Raw genomic sequence first — 17,117 nt, forward strand, 5'->3', positions numbered from 1 at the left:
AAGCATTCGTGAGGTTTACACTGTGCTTTTAAGAAACCTTTTGTTGAAGAGATGACAGCTGAAACACTTTGTATCACGCAACCAATGGATAAGTACGGGCAAGAAACACTTGTCTGTTCAATATTGCTACAATGCAATACTGATCAATGATTTCATCTTTTAAATCTGATAAAATATTTGAATGTCTTCCTCAGAATTGACTGAATTTACTTCATACAATAAACTAAAACGTGAAGAACAACTACACCTGCTTAAATTAAAGCAGTACTCTAGGAAGTTCTGGTTCAACATAAGTTTCTTATAATCACAGCGTGATCTTGTATGCTAAAGATACAGACCATAAAAAACAGCCACATCATATTTTGTTCTCATAGAATACATCCCTTAGTTGTAGATGCCAAATCCACACAGCATATTGAAAAGATTATATGCAAAGTTTAATACAGGTTTGGGAGTCTGACCAAAACCTCGCAACACTCACACACTGGTAAACAGAGGAGCAGACGACCATGAGAGAACACAACACTGTAGAACATTCATACTTGGTCAAGTTGGTTTTTCTACATCTGCTCTGAGATGCTTTATAGGACAAGAAAAAAGTATGTGTGACGATAAGCAGAGTTCATTGACATCGTGTGCATTTTCTTTTAAAACTCTTTTTGAACTACGACGGTCGTAAAATGCCGACTTCATTAAACAAGCACTTTCACTTCGACATATGGCAGAAATATTATTAAACACATTCCCGACACGGATCCACATCAGGTTTTTGTGTTGTAAAACATACCAGTGCGGCGTTGAAAGGAGAAGAAAGCCGGCGTTTAAAACCAGACTCAGCTGCTGGACGTGATTGGAATGTTTCATGCCACCCTACAAAACATGATTTTATTTTTCAAGTACTGGTTTATTTATCATTCCAATGTTTAATATGAATTAAAAGGAGCCTGTTTATGTATAAAGAAAAGATAACCCTTTTTTTTTTTTTAAATAATTAAAGATATCCATCAAAAAGTCAATAATTCAACTTAATAACCAATTTATCATTAAAAAACTATAAAACAAACATTTTCTCCTCTGGAAGATGTTTATTCACTTTTAAGATAAACTAATCTGAAAAGAACTTAATCTGCCTGACATTCATTTACAAGGAAATAATGATTTTAAAAGCTTCTCAACACATTAAATACATCATTCACATTCATTTACACTTCATCCCTCAAACTTTTGTGCCTTGAAATCCAACAAAAATGTTCATGTTGATATGATGACCTACAAAGTTGCCAGTGTTTAAGATAAGTTAAGGACGAGAGATTACAAATGTCAACAATTATACAGAGACTCTCAATAAGAGTCAAACTGATGTCGGAGGAAAGGAATTTTTGGTGTTTGGTGAAGGAGGACAAACACTGCGCTAGTTAAGATCACAATCGGACACATACGTCCTGCTAAAGACAGTACGGGTAAATAGTCATTTTTGTTCAGGCCGTGACCTCGACTGCACAAATATTGTTGACCCTTATGTGATTGAGTTCATCACTCCTGCTGTAAAGTATGACGAACTATAACTACAGACCAACAGAAGTGTTGTGACAGGTTTACTTAACCATCATTTAATATAACATTTAAAATATAGTTTATTTTGGAGACCAGGAGGAAGTTACAACATATATGTATGTCAAATAATAATTATTATTATTATTATTGCCCACAATATAAATGTGCTTATCAAGAGAAACCTCATAAATCATATTAAGTGTGAATAGTTCCAATAAGACTGGCTAGAATAGGTTGAAGGCATCAACAAAAACAACCGCTATTAAACAAACCTCTCATAGGAACCGGACTTCTTATACCTTTTTTTTTGGTTATAGTTGGATAGATAAGAAGCTGGATGAATTTGTTTTGTGAGCCGACCTGTCAAACATCTATCTTAAGTCTACTAATGCACCTGTGTACTCCCCTGTGGTTTTACTAAATCGGTGATTCCTGAAAATGGCCAACACTTTTAGTAGCGACCTTGATCTTCTACAGTTCCAGGAACAGTCAATCGATTTTATAATGGATTTTAGTAAGTCAAATAGAATTTAACACGTGAAAGTGTTGCATTTTTTAGTGATCTACACGCTGCTCTAATCCCAAACATAACTGGACTCAGTAGTTATAAGTCATACAATTGAAATAGGATTCATTTAAAAACATTCCTCAATCCAGATGGTGCAAAACACCAACACATTATAATTTCCTGTTCCATGCCACCCACGTCTTCAACCTAAAATTGTATTTTTGCTAACGGACAACAAACACATCTAAATCCATGCACTCCACTTAAATATGCACGCTGACATCTATTCAGTAAAGGCATCCATGTTCACTGCCCTATATGCAATTATGGACTGTATTCTGAGACCCATTTTGCTTCACTTCCAATAAAGCCTGGGGTCACACTCGGCGAAAGCAAGACCATTGTCAGACAAAATATGGGGTTTCACCTTCTAGCAGCAACATTGTGGGCTTCATCAATGGAAAAACACAAGTACTACTTCTTAGAATTTGTGTTTTTCATTTCGCTCCCTGTTTAAATAGAAAAGCAACACAAAAGTCTAAAACTATGGAGAAGTCTGAAGACGGAGAGAGTTAATTAGACTTTAATTGAGAACATACCAAACTTTCTTTTTCCTTTTGAAGCTAACAATGTCACACCCAACCTCTGATCAACAGAACTTTATTAAAAGAAAAATGCATTTCAACACAAATGATTTAATTTCATCTAATTATGCTAGTATTTTCTGGTTCAGCCGTTGGGGCCACATGTTTCCTTTTATGGTCTTCACTTGTTGAGGTGGAATTAAAGAAAATGGTCACACTCTTCATGAAGTTTCCACCCTGGTTACAAAGTTCATGACGCAATTAATGAATCGCAAGATTGCCGGTGAGGTTACGACTCGTGCCGTTGCAAGTACATAAGAAGTATTCATAAAGAGCTTGGCAAACGCAGCTGTCATGGTGAGCGGGGTTTGGCCGTTGGCCCTGCATTCTTTAATAACGCCGTGGACTTTTCTGAGAACGAGATCCACAGTTGTTACAGGATTGTGCTTTTCACCCCCGTATGAGTGACGTCAGTGAATCATGTCCTTCACTGGCATGTCTCAAGGATCGATAATGAAGACGGTGTTCTCTATACTGTCCCGGGGGTATCTTATCTTTCACTTCTTAACCTCCACTGAGCCAAGAACTAGTCCAAGAGATGTTCGGGAGTCATGGTCTAACAGCTGTTGGTAAGTGCCACTCAATTTGTTGGTCAGATAATTCCTTATGATGTCATAATGAACTGCTGATTCAACACTATTTTTAAAGTTCCTGGCAGCCCACTTACCACCTTCCTGTTCTGAAAAAAAATCATAGACAATGTTGCCATATAAACTGGAAGGTTTTTTTTTAACATTATGTCCTTATTACTACTTGACTGTGTGTATCGTAAAAGGGATAGTTACCCAAAATGTCACTCATTTTTCTGCTCACCCTCATGTCAACTAAGGGTTGAGATACTTTTCAGAGCCAGTACAGTCCTAAATGTTTGTCCATATGCGGTCATGACAGCCTCTCACTTTTCTTCGACCAAAAAGACCCACTTAAAAACATCCAAATACCTCGATACTGCTTGTCTGTAATGTCTATCTTGTATTATAGCTTTGAATGAAAAAGCGTTCTGAAGAAAATTAGATAAGTCTGTATTTTGTGTTTGTAAGTGTGTCTTTTTTGGAGGAGGAGAACCAAAAGAATTGAGCAACGTTTGCGACTGTCCAAAACTCTCAAAAAGACACAGATACTATGAAAGTTCTCCCAACACTAGTCGACATGAGGGTGAGTAGAAAATGAGGAAGGTAAGTATTTTTATGAACAAAACATCCAATGTTTTATTTTAAATTAATATATGCTTACCATTTTTTAATTTTAATTATTTTGTGCTCAGGTTTTAGGTAGTTGTGTTGCAATCTACCGGTATGTTCTCTAAAAGTAAAAGCCTTCTTCTCCAGTAAGACGCTAATAAAGGTATTCTGCCCATCTTTTCTCAGCAAGACTATTCGTTGTCTAAAAAAAGGGTAATATGACTTAATATGTAACTTTCTCTCACATGTTAGTGCTGAAAAATTCATTTGAAATCTGGTATTTTTTGTTACCATGTGAGCCTTTCTAACAGTGTTTTAGACCAAGCTAACTCGCTGTGAATCAGTCTTTTAAAATCTACAGGAATAAAACATTGACAAGGAGAGACATGAATATAGTTATCAGGCCTGTTGCTGAACCTGTAATTTAGCTTCCAATAGCATCAAATTTAGAACTAACTTTGACGTGACCAAGATTAGATAACCGATTCCCCCCTGATATCAACAGACCAAACATACATTTACCTTAACTGCACTAGAATTTCACTGACACTTTGGCAAACTTGGAAACTAGTTGCGGTGAACTCCTAAAGTGGGATGCAGAAAACCCGCAGCCAGTTTTTTGTCAGTGTGTGTGTGTGTGTGTGTGTGTGTGTCTAAGAGGGGGAATCTGCTCTGATCAACGGAGACACACCAAGTCAAATCTGGAAACAAACAGGAATCCACATGGCCTGTGTTAGTGGGAAGAGGAGCCAAGAAACAACATAAACCAGCTTGAAGGAGCATGGAGTGAGGCTGGCACTGACCCTGGCACGCTATCTGTCATCAGCTGTAACACTGACCAAACTGTCAAAGCCCAGTCACTTCATCGCACGTCTTAACAAAACCGGTTCAACTCTTAATCGAGACTTGGGGCGGGGGGGAAAAAGAGCGGTACTTCTTGTATTAAAAGCTCATAAGTGTATTCTTTTGTGAGGTTTAATTCAAAGTCCAACAGTTGTGGTTACAGGCAGTGGATCTGCACAATGACTTGATGTACAGGATAAGGAGGCACAGATATCATCTGGAAAAACCATTGAGCAGCTGCCAGCTGATGATGGAAGGTTTTGCATGTGTGTAACGAGATAAGGCAGTAACAGTAGTTCCCGGGAGATTTGGAGACATTTTCTGCGAGGACTCAGCAGCAATTTAAAGTGTGTGAGTGAGTGTGTGTTTCAGCTTACCCTGGAGATGGCGAGGGGCAGGTTGAAGTCCTTCCCACCTTGCAGCCTGAAGCCCCAGGGAGCCGGTCCCCGGAGGTTGACGTTGTAGTTTTTGCTCATGTTCGGTCAATTTTTATTTTTTCTTCTTCTTCTTTCAGGACGGCGACGAAAGGCAAAAAAAAAGTCCTGTCAATCAAGTGATTAAATCATTAAAACAATAATGAAATCGGTAGCAGAAAATTGATGAAGATTGGGATAAGAACTTGGTCAAAATACTGAGTTTGTAATCTCAAATAATCTAAATTAGCATTTGAAAATATTACAAAATCAAGCAGTTTTTATCCTTCGATCAGTATCGATCTAATGTAAACACAGTACCTTTATTCCAAAAATAAATCCCTGAAAAGAGAGGTGGACAAAATAATCCCTTTTATCCCCTGGACTATCCCCTTCCTGGTGAACACATGGAGTATGTGTGAAAGAGGCAGAGAAAGATGCAACGCTCTTATATACTAGCTAATGAAAGAGGGGAGGGGAAAGGTGGGTGAAGGAGGAGGGGGAGGACAAATGGGACGAGGTTTGCGATTGAGGGGGGAGGAGGAGGAAGGGGGTGCGAGCGATGGGCGGAGATGAAGGGGAGAAACAGGGGAGATGATAATGTCCCGGGCTGGAGAAGGGGGAGGAAACAGGAGTGTGGATGGATTAGGAGAGTAAGCGCTCCAGCAACACAGACTCGAAAAGAGGGGGAGAGATAGGGAACGGTTTGTCTTTCATTCAGATATTTTGGGAACATGGGCTCATGGCTGGACACCGCTCGCTTTTTAAGGTGGAAGCAGCCAGAGCCCGGATCGTGTTTTTGGAACAAAGATTAATGAGCCCTGGAATAAAAGGTTATCTCACCGAAAGGTCAACTAAAACAGGGTCCAACCTTATTTAGATTTTAATTAGCGACAACAAATGAAAAGTAAAAGTTGATTATTGCTTTAACTAGGTTATAATAAGACACAAATTCAATTTAAATAAATATGAATACAACTCAGTTTCCTGAACTTTTCGCCTGAATTTATATCTTAAAATATTTTTTCTCTTAGACAGTGTTGTGGTTTACTGTCCGTACATTTTAGAGAATTATTAGTAAAAAAATCATCATCATCGAAATATTTTAAAGGTATAGACGCTGGATGTCATTCGTTACAGCACAATTCAATTATATTATAAGTTTAACGACAAAAATACCTCAATTCTAAATTACTTTTATTTGGTGCAAAACTAAACAAAATTATACAATTTAAATATTATAGTTATGGATTAAAAAATAAATAAACTCAATATTATTTTCGCTGTAAAAGTCACAAAAAAGTTATTATAAAACATGTTGACATAAATCCAACTTGTCCTGATTTATTTTTATACTATGTTAGATTGTAACAAAATGTTGAAACATGATGCTCCAAATATTGTAAACGTGTATAGATCAAAATATTACTTATAAGTTATTATTAGCTTTTAAAATGTAGATACTGATCTCTTTGTCACCCCCTTCACTAGAGACCCATTAAAAAAACATTTCTTCTTTCAAAAATATTCCTTCTGTATGGATCAATAATTAATAATCCAAATATAAGGAGCAACAAATATAATATTGTGGTTCGTGATAGCAACAGAATTGAAAATAAACTTTGATTAAGTCTTGAGGTTCTGAACCAACAACAGGCATTTAATAATCTTGCCACAAAAAAATTGGGTCGGCTCGGACAGATTCAGGGGGGGCCGGGGCCTCGACTCTGACATCTGTGATATTTTGGACATGTTCTTGTGGTCAGTTACCATTTTTGTGTTTTTTTTTTCTAGCACCGCAGATGTTGTTTGAAATTCTTTCAGTTTCAGTGTGAAACACAATCACACGAGGGGCAAAAAATCCTTCAGCGGTCTGAGTCGCGGTCGGAACAAAAATCTTTTATTTACCAAATCACTTGTCAAAGTTATGACTGTGTTAATTCTCCTTCACCAAACAAATCCCTTTGCTTCAGTTCTACACTCTAATTGATGTCGACATCCATCATCTCTTTTCCTTATCTTATCTTAAACACCGACATCTTTTTAAGACACCATATCACCGTAAAATGACATTTTCTTGATGAGGATCAAAAAGAAAAATGGCGTCTCTCACTGTACGTTACACACTCATCCATTACCATGTACCTTTATATTTTATAAATAAACTCTTCATGATCAGGTTTCATTGAGTCACATACTCATTCACTTAAAGCAATCTTGAAATGCTTTTGCACTGGCAGGCTTCCATTTGTTTTTTCCCAGCACAGACGGATCAATACTGACTTTATTAGCAGCTGATACACACACGCACATGCACTAGAAAGCAATAGAAGAAAAAAAAAGCACATAGTTGGCAGAAATGAACTCCTCCTGTGTGTCTAATACAACGAGTATGTGTTTCCCTGCAGCCGCCAGACTGAACAACACTGACCATCAAGAAACCGCTGTGGGCTCGAGAAATTCCAAGACTTTATAAGTCCCTGTGATTAAATGGATTGACAGAGCATTGTTTAATCGAGAAGAATGATGGTGTATTTTTATTTTTTAAAAGTGTGAATAACTTTTAGGGAATTAAATTACAACCTAATGAGTTTTCTTACATATCAACGAGCCTGAATGTTTACCAAACACTGATTCGTACAAAGCTCATGACTTACCATGATTTATAATGATTAAAGTCAATCATTTAATTGACAAATCATTTATTTAACTGATAAGGATCAATTAGAACTTTAGTGTGAATAAGTCAAACTCAAGGCCATGGAGCAACATTAGACTTAAAATTAGATTCATCACCAAAACCAGGTCACTTCTTATACAAGTAGTAGATATAGTCACCTATTGGTGTTCAAGATATTTTGTTTTGAAATACTGTTTCCTAGAAACGGGAGTACATAGGTGCCAAGAATAAATAAATAAAAACTAAAAACTATGTCGAAAGAGGAGAATTGTTATTTGTGCTTCAATGATCTTAAATGTGCTAAAAGAGTTTATACATTTATAAACTTAAGATGAGCTTTATATGCATTAAGACTCTCGATAAAGTAGATTCAATTCTTCTTAATGTTTTTGTTTTGTGTTCTTAGATGTTTTTCAGAGGTGGAGGGGGTTACGGTTCTGCCTGCAAATTGGGCTGCATTTTAAATTTATGTCCACTTCTGTGATTGATCTTGAGAAAACCTTGTATTTTCAAGAAAAATAAATAAATAATTTCATAAATAACCCCCCATTTACTCCCTGTGTGTGACTTGGCGTCTAACATCTAGTCTTCAGGGTCCCATAAAGATATGGTTTCAAAAATATGACCCAACAAATCACCCCCAACCTTCGCATCACGGTCTCAGCAAGTCTGATTAATTGAGTGTTCTGTCCTGATGGCCAGCAATTGTGTCAGCGAGTAGAAAGCAGAAGTGTGTGTGTGTGCATGTGTATGAGTGTGTGTGTGTGTGTGTGTGTGGCATCAATGTCAACACTAACAATAGAGAGTAATGCTCCGTCCTAAAACCCCAGACTCTCTTCCAGGTCTTTGTTCTGTCACAGAGTCTGTCCCCATATGCTCACCTCTCCACATGCTTAATGATCACAGCTTAGCAGCCTGCAGCCAAACAAACACACACACACACACACACACACACACGTGGACACAAGACACACACTAAAACCAGGCCCCGCCCCCTGGTGGAATGATAATCTGGCCCTTTAAATGACTTTTAATGCATCATTCATCTGATCAAGCGGGGGTGACACCAAAACCACCATTATGCCAGCTGCCCCCTCGACACACACACACACACACACACATGACCAGGTTCTGACCCAGAACCCTCATGTTGCTACACACAACCTTAAATTGATTCAGCAATTATATGCAATTCAGAAGGTCAAGCGAAAATATAAACAGAAAAAGGGTTGAAAACATAGATACAAACCTCAATAAATGTAATTTACGTTGATAATATGAAATAAATACACACTAAAAATTGGGAAAGATTTTTACTGTAATGCTTGCTGGTCATCATCAGTCTAACCCTCCAGACCGATATAATCCCTTCTAATCCCTGTGTGCTTCTCTGCAAGTACTCCTCTGTTAAATTAGTGGCCCATTTTGTCACAGATTAAGTATCATAAACAGCGGGGACACTAAATACCCCCGAAAAAACCCAGAGGAGTCGGCAAAATATCACTTCAAGAGAAACACAATAGATGAACAGCAGCTTTTAATTTGACGTCTCCAAGTAACTCTGGAGTCACTTGAGAAAGAAAGAAAAAACGGTTGCTTTAGGAGAGAAGACTCGCTCTCACAAATATTTGTACGAAACACTGACGGCATGTCTGGAATCAGGGGATGAGCTTATTATCAGAACCCTGTATCTCCTGTGTGTGAGCTCAGTGGCTGTTTATATCTGCAAGTGGAAACTATTTCTCCACAATTATCAGCCAACCAGACGGACGGAGACTCACTGACTTGCAGGCTGGAGGGACGGACGGCTCGGTCCTAAAGATTGCTGTAGGGAACGTTCATCCTCAAACTCTCACACACACACACACACTCACACACACATGCATACACGCACACACACCACAGACACACGTATGTTTTAATGCTTACCCATCCTTCTGAAAACACTTTCAGCTTCCTTTTCAGCCCATGTTCCTGAAGTTTCGACAAACAGAAAATGAGTAAAATTAAACGATAAGAAAAAAAAAAGTCCTAATCTACTCAAGTTTATAAAAAATACTTTAATTTCATCCAATGTTCCTGAAGTTTTAACAAATAGAAAATGAGTAAAATTAAACAATAAGAAAAAAAGTACTAATCTACTCAAATTAAAAAGAAATACTTAAATGTCATACAATGTTCCTGAAGTTTTAACAAATAGAAAGTGAGTAAAATTAAACAATAAGAAAAAAAGGCCTAATCTACTCAAATTTATAAAAAATACTTAAATTTAATTTAAAAATTAAGAAATCTAGCTCCAAATCTTCTCACCTTTATACAAAAAAAAACATTTATCTTAAATTAAATCCAATGTTCCTGAATTTTTAACAAATGACAATTTATGTTTTAATTATAATAATAAATGAATAAGAAAAACGCCAAAAACTAGCCTCAAATCAACTCAACCTTTTAGAAAAACACTTTAATCTGGATTTTAATCTAAACAATGTTCTTGAAGTTTTAACAAATAAAAAAAAAGGAGTTATATTAAACAAAAACACATAAAAAGCTAGCTTGGCCCTCATATTTACAATTCTAAATACACCTTTAACTTTAAAGCACAAATAAACTGCGTTGTAAAATACTTATTTTTACATATTGACAGTTTAAAAATATATTGAATATATAAAACACATTTAAAGATCTTAAATAATGTATAAATCATGTCCGTTTGAGTGCTACTGACGTTAGCATGTGTAGCATGTTGACTGTGTGCAGGTGACTCTTGTTAGCATGTTGACTGTGTGCGGTTGACTCTTGTTAGCATGTTGCTTCAATTATAATATAAAATAAATAATAAAAGTTAGTTAACATGTCAACTAAAATAAACGATTGCAAGGTTTAAAAAATACTGATTTCAAAAGTTACACAAACCTCCTGCGACGAAACAACTCCTGGTAAAGATTATTTGGTAAAAACATATTGACAGTTAGCTTGAGTTGCGGGAGAGGAAGATGAATTACAAAATAAAAGCACTTTATAAAGGTCTTCCTGTTTCTAAACGAACTATTTTAACATTAATAATTATAAATAAATAATTATAAATTATAAATAATTTAAATACAAGATTGAAATGTTGTTTTTAATAATTTAATCAGTTAATATTATAGATATTTGTATTTAATCGGTTGCTTCATTTACATTCTTACTTTCAGAGCTATTCATGGTCAGGCTCCTCCTTACATCACTGATCTGATCCAGCCTTACACCCCAGCTCGGGCTCTGAGGTCTGTGGATCAGAATCTACTTATGGTTCCACGCACACGGCTCAGGACCAGAGGAGAGAAATCTTTTCAGGCTGTTGCTCCTAAGCTTTGGAACGATCTTCCTCTTTCTTTGCGCTTGATGGAGTCTACTGACTCCTTTAAGAAACATCTTAAGACGTTTCTATTTGTTCAGGCTTTTCCTTGAATTTCTCGAACTCATGTGTTGTTCTCAGTATTATCTTGATCTTTAAAGTATGTACTTTTTTGAGTTTTGTTTTGATTGTCTAAGCGCTTTGTGACCCTGGTCTCGAAAAGCGCTATATAAATAAATATTACTTACTTACTTACTTACTTACTTACTTACATTTTAGTATTTAAATCGTTTATTTTCCTGAATTGCTTAATCATAGTGATTTTAAATGTTGAAATTTAAAAATGTGTCGTTGCCAAAGAAAGGGTGAGATCATTCTGAGGGCAGAAGAAAGTGTTTCATTTGGATTGTAATCAACAATAAGTGCATAATGCTCTTAAAAAAAAAAAAAATGATCCAGGACAGCTGGGAAATGTAAAATACAGTTTGGATGGTGTTGCGACAGCTCCGTGAACTTTATGGAAAACAAAAATGTTTCAGAGTCCTGGAAAAAAAAAAGAAAAAAGCGGTAACCATCCAAAAAACGAAAATTGGCAGTAGCTGTGCAAAATTGTGGTGTTATTGATGTGAGGGTGCATGTTTTATTTCATGTTGTGTGTGTAAACAAAAGTTAGGAAACTATGGAGATGAGTTTCCGGTGGGAGTCCAGTTGAAGAAACACCAAATGCATGAAAGATGAACAGATCATTAAAAGAGTGAGAGCTGCAACAAGTACATATATCTTGCATTTATTTGTAAAACATCTTGAATATTAAAAAGGAGGAAACTGTGGAGTTAAATCGTTGATTTTTAAGTTTAGAAACCCAACAAAAAAAAATCTTGTTGTTAAAAACCTTTTTTTTTCTTCCCTTTCTCATCCAAACCACAACAGCTGTAGAAAAATTTCCGCGACACAAAACTTCTGTTGCCCTTGAGTGGTCCGTGTCGGTCCTGAGGGTCACTTAGACCTGTTCTGGAGGAAGAGTTACATAAAACACGGCGTCTGGAGTGGGTCAGAAAATGAAAGGTGGACGTTAGAAATGCAGAACAGATGGTGCGGAGGAAAAACATTGAGAAGATACAGTTGTCACACATGAGCTGGATCGACTCTCAAAAGAACAAAGACTCTTGAACGTTGAAGCCATTAATGGTAATTTTTCTATTGGTCATAATCTAATGTTCTGTTCCTGATAATCTGCAGGATTTTGTTCTTATTTTCATCCAGAAGAAGTGTTATTTACTGGAAGACGAGGAGAAGCCAATTAAAATGAGCCGACATGTCACGGTCGGAGGCTTTTCGGGGATTTATTATGTGCGTTAACGTCATCACGCTCAGCTGTCTTTGTGTGTGAGAGTGTGTTCGCTCATGTCAGCGACAGAAGGTCGAGTGTCGACAGGGTCTCGGGGGGGGGGGGGATCCATTCTTCTGCCCGCGGCCGAAAAAGATCAATAATCCAGACTTCCATTGTCCTCGTACAGTCACGTGTGTGCAAACATGAACTCGACAAATCCCTCTCTCGTCTGTGGAGAAGAAACGATGCATTAAAGGCCAAATCTGTAGTATATAGAACAGTGTTTTTGGCTCCCCCTAGTGTTGGAATTTAATTAATTAAAATGCTGTTATTTGTTAGGTCACTGCACATTTTCCGCTGGTACATAAAAATAAATAAAGAGAATTACTTTTTGTTTTCTTTTATCTTCCTGTAAACTTATTGGAAAATACTTTATCTGATGCATCACTTTAAAGCAGTTTGGGGGTCACATGACACGTACTAGTAAAATGTTAATGAAATTAAAATTTGAAGAATTTATTGACACTCATCTCGTCTAAATAGGTGAATAAATATCGAATAAAAGTCGCTTTAACCAAAAACAAATTAAAAAAAATAATAATTTTCTCTAATGCAAAAAAATATCATCATTAAAAATAAAACTTTTATTTAATAGATAGATAAATAGATACTTTATTCATCTCACAGAGAAATTGACGAAATAATATTGAAGAAACAAAACTACTTGCGTAATTAAGAAGTAGCAAAAAGAAGCAAAAACGTTAGCATGTTGACTGTGTGCGGTTGACTCTTGTTAGCATGTTGCTTCAATTATAATATAAAATAAATAATAAAAGTTAGTTGACATGTAAACTCAAATAAACGATTGCAAGGTTTAAAAAATATTGATTTCCAAAGTTTTACACAAACCTCCTGAGACGAAACAACTCCTGGTGAAGATTCTTTGGTAAAAACATATTGATGGTTAGCTTGAGTTGCGGGAGAGGAAGAGGAATTACAAAATAAAAGAACTATATAAAAGTCTTCCTGTTTTAAAACTATTTGAACATTTAAAATAATTTTAATTCAAGACTAAAACGTTGTTTTGAATAATTCAAAAGAAGCAAAAAGGAGTGAAGCTCATCCTGCTGATGGCGGCTCTTTAGCCTTGTGTCATCTCAGGGTCAAAGTGACCCAAAGGCCCGGAAAAATAAATGTATTTGTGGTATCCCTTGCGTCGTCTCTGGATCAAGCTCGATGGTTTCGACAAGATGAGTCTTTGACAGCATGGGGACCACAGTGGGAGGAAATATGAGGACATAAATTGCAGATACTTCACAGGAAGTGACGTGTCAAGCTTCAAGTACAATCCTCCAGGGCAACATTGTGTGTTTATGACGTCATCAAGTAACGACACACCGGCACATCTGTCGCTATTCTGCTCTTAATCTCTTAGCCTTGATAAAAAAAACAACTTTAAACTTCTGGAAGAAACAGATTAACGAGGTCGTAAAGTTCCTGTTTAAACGTAAAGCAGCAGGTTGGTAATCTCGCTGTGACTACTGCAGGCCTGACGTCACCCACGAGCAATGCTTGTAAACTGGTAACTGTGGAGATCCAGTTTCACTCCTGCACTGGTTTCAATGCGACTCAACTGTGACGTAATGATGTCACGCACACGCGCTCATACTGAGCACACGCGTAAATCATAATGATTCGCTACATTTTTGCTGTGTTGCCTCCCTCTAGTGGGCAAATTAAGAACACTTTTTTTTTCGTCTATACTTTCACTTGTTTTTTATATATATATATATCAGTAGACGTGCTATTTGTGTCAGAAACCGTATTTTAATTTAAAAATATATATCTTATTCTAGGGAGCAAAACGATCCAACCATGACAAATGAAGAGCCTGGTATATCTGGGTCAGATTTACAAAATGATATTACGTAACTTACAGACGCAGACTTTTGTGCCACGAGTTCATCGGATTGATGAGCAAGTTCAGCGTTTTAATCTACTTTTGTGTTTCTGTGTCAACTACAAAAAGATGCTGTGATTATCCAGATAGTAAAATAAAATAAAAATGAACTGGCTCTACAAACATATATATTATTAAATACACGGACGTAAATATTAATTGCACACAAAATACATTTGACAAAATTGAAATTGTTTATTTATTTCTCATTCTCACAATATGTATTTCCATTGTTGTTTAAAATAAAATATACTTATTTGAAATTATCAGACTTATTTTTTCCATCCATGCAAACAGCAACTTAAAATATACCTTCAAATATAATAATAATAATAATTATGTCATTCATTTCATAGACAATAACTACAGCAAATTAATTTATTTTAAATAATTTAATGTTAAAAAATTAATGTTAATGATGATAATAAGATCCAAATACTTGAAGGTTTTTAGTATTTACTCTGCAGAATCTCTCTCTTTTATTCATGTGGGAAGAAAAAACTATTGTAAGTTTGTAAAAGTGATTATTATTTATATCACCTTTATTCTTTTTTTATTTTAAGTATTTATTCTTCAAATGATTTAATTCTTATCACTCCATAAATATAAACTTTAAAAAACAGCATCAAGTATTAATGAATAAAATTAATATTTTATTATTTTTGTAGAATATTGGACAAATGTTTGGGATATTAAACAACATTTGTCATAAAAATGATGTTTAATTTAAAGATTTTTCATGTTTTTTCTACACGTTTCTTCTCTCAGTAGGTTAAAAAAAAAGGGTCACACACACGACCCCCTAAAAAAACTCATCAGCAAGACGCCGACTGACCTGAATTTTTTTGTCATTGTTGTCGTCGGCAATAAATGTCCAAAGATGTTTGTCATTGAGTTTTAATCCTGAGTGTTGCACAATCACAGCGTGAGCGACAGAGTTGACTCATCAGTGTACTTAGACCGGAGGGTTATAGGTTCAGATCCCCTGCTGTCGCATCATCTGGATGAAAGTATCCCATTAATGAAAATATATCCCCGAGTCGGGAATCAAAGCATCTGGAAAAAAAACAGTGAAGCTTGAACTGTGTAAAAGATGTTCCGGTAGAAATAAAACAAGTGAAGCTTGAACACTGAGAGAAGCGAGCGATGAACGACAAATCTTTGGTGTTTACAACGGATGGAACAGATACTGAAAGGTCACAACAAAGTAGCAAGTGAACAACAATGTGTCGCCATTAATGTCATTTTAAATTGAGAAACAAATCAACAACACTGATTATTTTCTAGTGACTGTGGAAATGACATTAGAAATGGATCAATTAAAACAAAACGTGACTTCATAAAAGCAAACCCAAGATAAAGATGTAGATCCCTTAAAGTCACAATTATAAAGAAAAAACAAAATAACTACAATTTTATTGAGACTGTGATGGTGACAAATGTTTTTATCTACAAGAAAATGTTCTTGGTTCTCCAGCTACTTATCACCAGAGTAGAATTAATTCAAATAAAAAAAAAAATTTAGCCAAACCTTTTGCAACCCTTTTCCCACATAAAAAAAAAAATGCTTTTGTTTTATACGTTTTTTCTCTACCTGGTAGGAATGGCCTTGAAATGGAAATTTTTCAGGAAAATTTGTTTGAAAAAATGAACTTACTTAAATATGTAAATTTGCAAATGGAATTTTGGGGGTTTTATAAAAAAAATCAATTCTCAAGTTGCTCTAATAACCACGTCTGAAGTTGTCACAAAAACTTTTAAATTTGATCCCAAAGTTACATTCTTTCCAGAAATCGTAGCTATACTTGTCCTTCTTTCTAAAATTCTCCTTTTTACGCCTCAGCAGACAAAAAAATCACCAGGAAAAAAAATAATTTTACTAAACCATTTGAAACCATTTTCCCACATTAAAAAAATATTTTTGTTTTTTTTCTAACAACTCTTATATCCTTTTTTTCTCTACCTGGTAGGAATGACCTTCAAAGAAAAATGGACATTTTCATGAAAATTTGTTTAAAAAAGACGCTAACTTAAATATGTAGATTTGCAAATGGAATTTGGGGGATTCTTTCTTTATTAAAACCTCAAGTTGCTTTAAATTTTATCCCTAAGTTACATTCTTTCCAGAAGCTATTTCGTAGCTATACTTGTCCTTCTTTCTAAAATTCTCCTTTTTACGCCTCAGCAGACAAAATCACCAGGAAAATAAAAATAAAGAAATTTCGCTAAACCATTTGCAACCATTTTCCCACATTTTTACAAATTATTTTTGTTGTTTTTCTACCAAGACCTATATCCTTTTTTTCTCTATGTGGTAGGAATGGCCCTTCAAAGAAAAATGGAAATTTTCATGAAAATTTGTTTAAAAAAGACGCTAACTTAAATATGTAGATTTGCAAATGGAATTTTGGGGGATTCTTTCTTTATTAAATTCTTTAAATAAGTTGCTTTAATAACCTGAAGTTATCAAAAAACTTTGAAGTTTGATCCCTTAGTTACATTCTTTCCAGAAGCTATTTTGTAGCTATACTTGTCCTTCTTTATAAAAATTTTACGCCTCAGCAGACAAAAAAATCACCAGGAAAATAAAAATAAAGAAATTTCGCTACACCATTTGCAACCATTTTCCCACATTTTTTAAAATTATTTTTGTTGTTTTTCTACCAA

The 17,117-nt window shown here is 35.5% G+C and overlaps 1 protein-coding gene across 3 annotated transcripts in view; it reads right to left on the reverse strand.

The window, feature by feature from the left end:
• pdlim5a (PDZ and LIM domain 5a) overlaps window positions 1-5,561 on the reverse strand; it is a 42,592-nt gene extending 37,031 nt beyond the window's left edge. For all 3 annotated transcript variants that reach the window (XM_087791886.1, XM_087791878.1, XM_087791894.1), the window contains exons 1-2: window positions 5,465-5,561; window positions 5,108-5,272 (exon numbers count right to left, since the gene is read on the reverse strand). In XM_087791886.1, the coding sequence (XP_087648012.1) occupies window positions 5,108-5,206 (99 nt within the window). In that variant the 5' untranslated portion in view covers window positions 5,207-5,272; window positions 5,465-5,561. The remainder of the gene's footprint in view (window positions 1-5,107; window positions 5,273-5,464) is intronic.
• Window positions 5,562-17,117: the final 11,556 nt, after the last annotated feature.

The sequence above is a fragment of the Callionymus lyra genome, chromosome 1 (assembly GCF_982586985.1).
Source record: "Callionymus lyra chromosome 1, fCalLyr1.hap1.1, whole genome shotgun sequence".
Classification (NCBI taxonomy): Eukaryota; Metazoa; Chordata; class Actinopteri; order Syngnathiformes; family Callionymidae; genus Callionymus; species Callionymus lyra.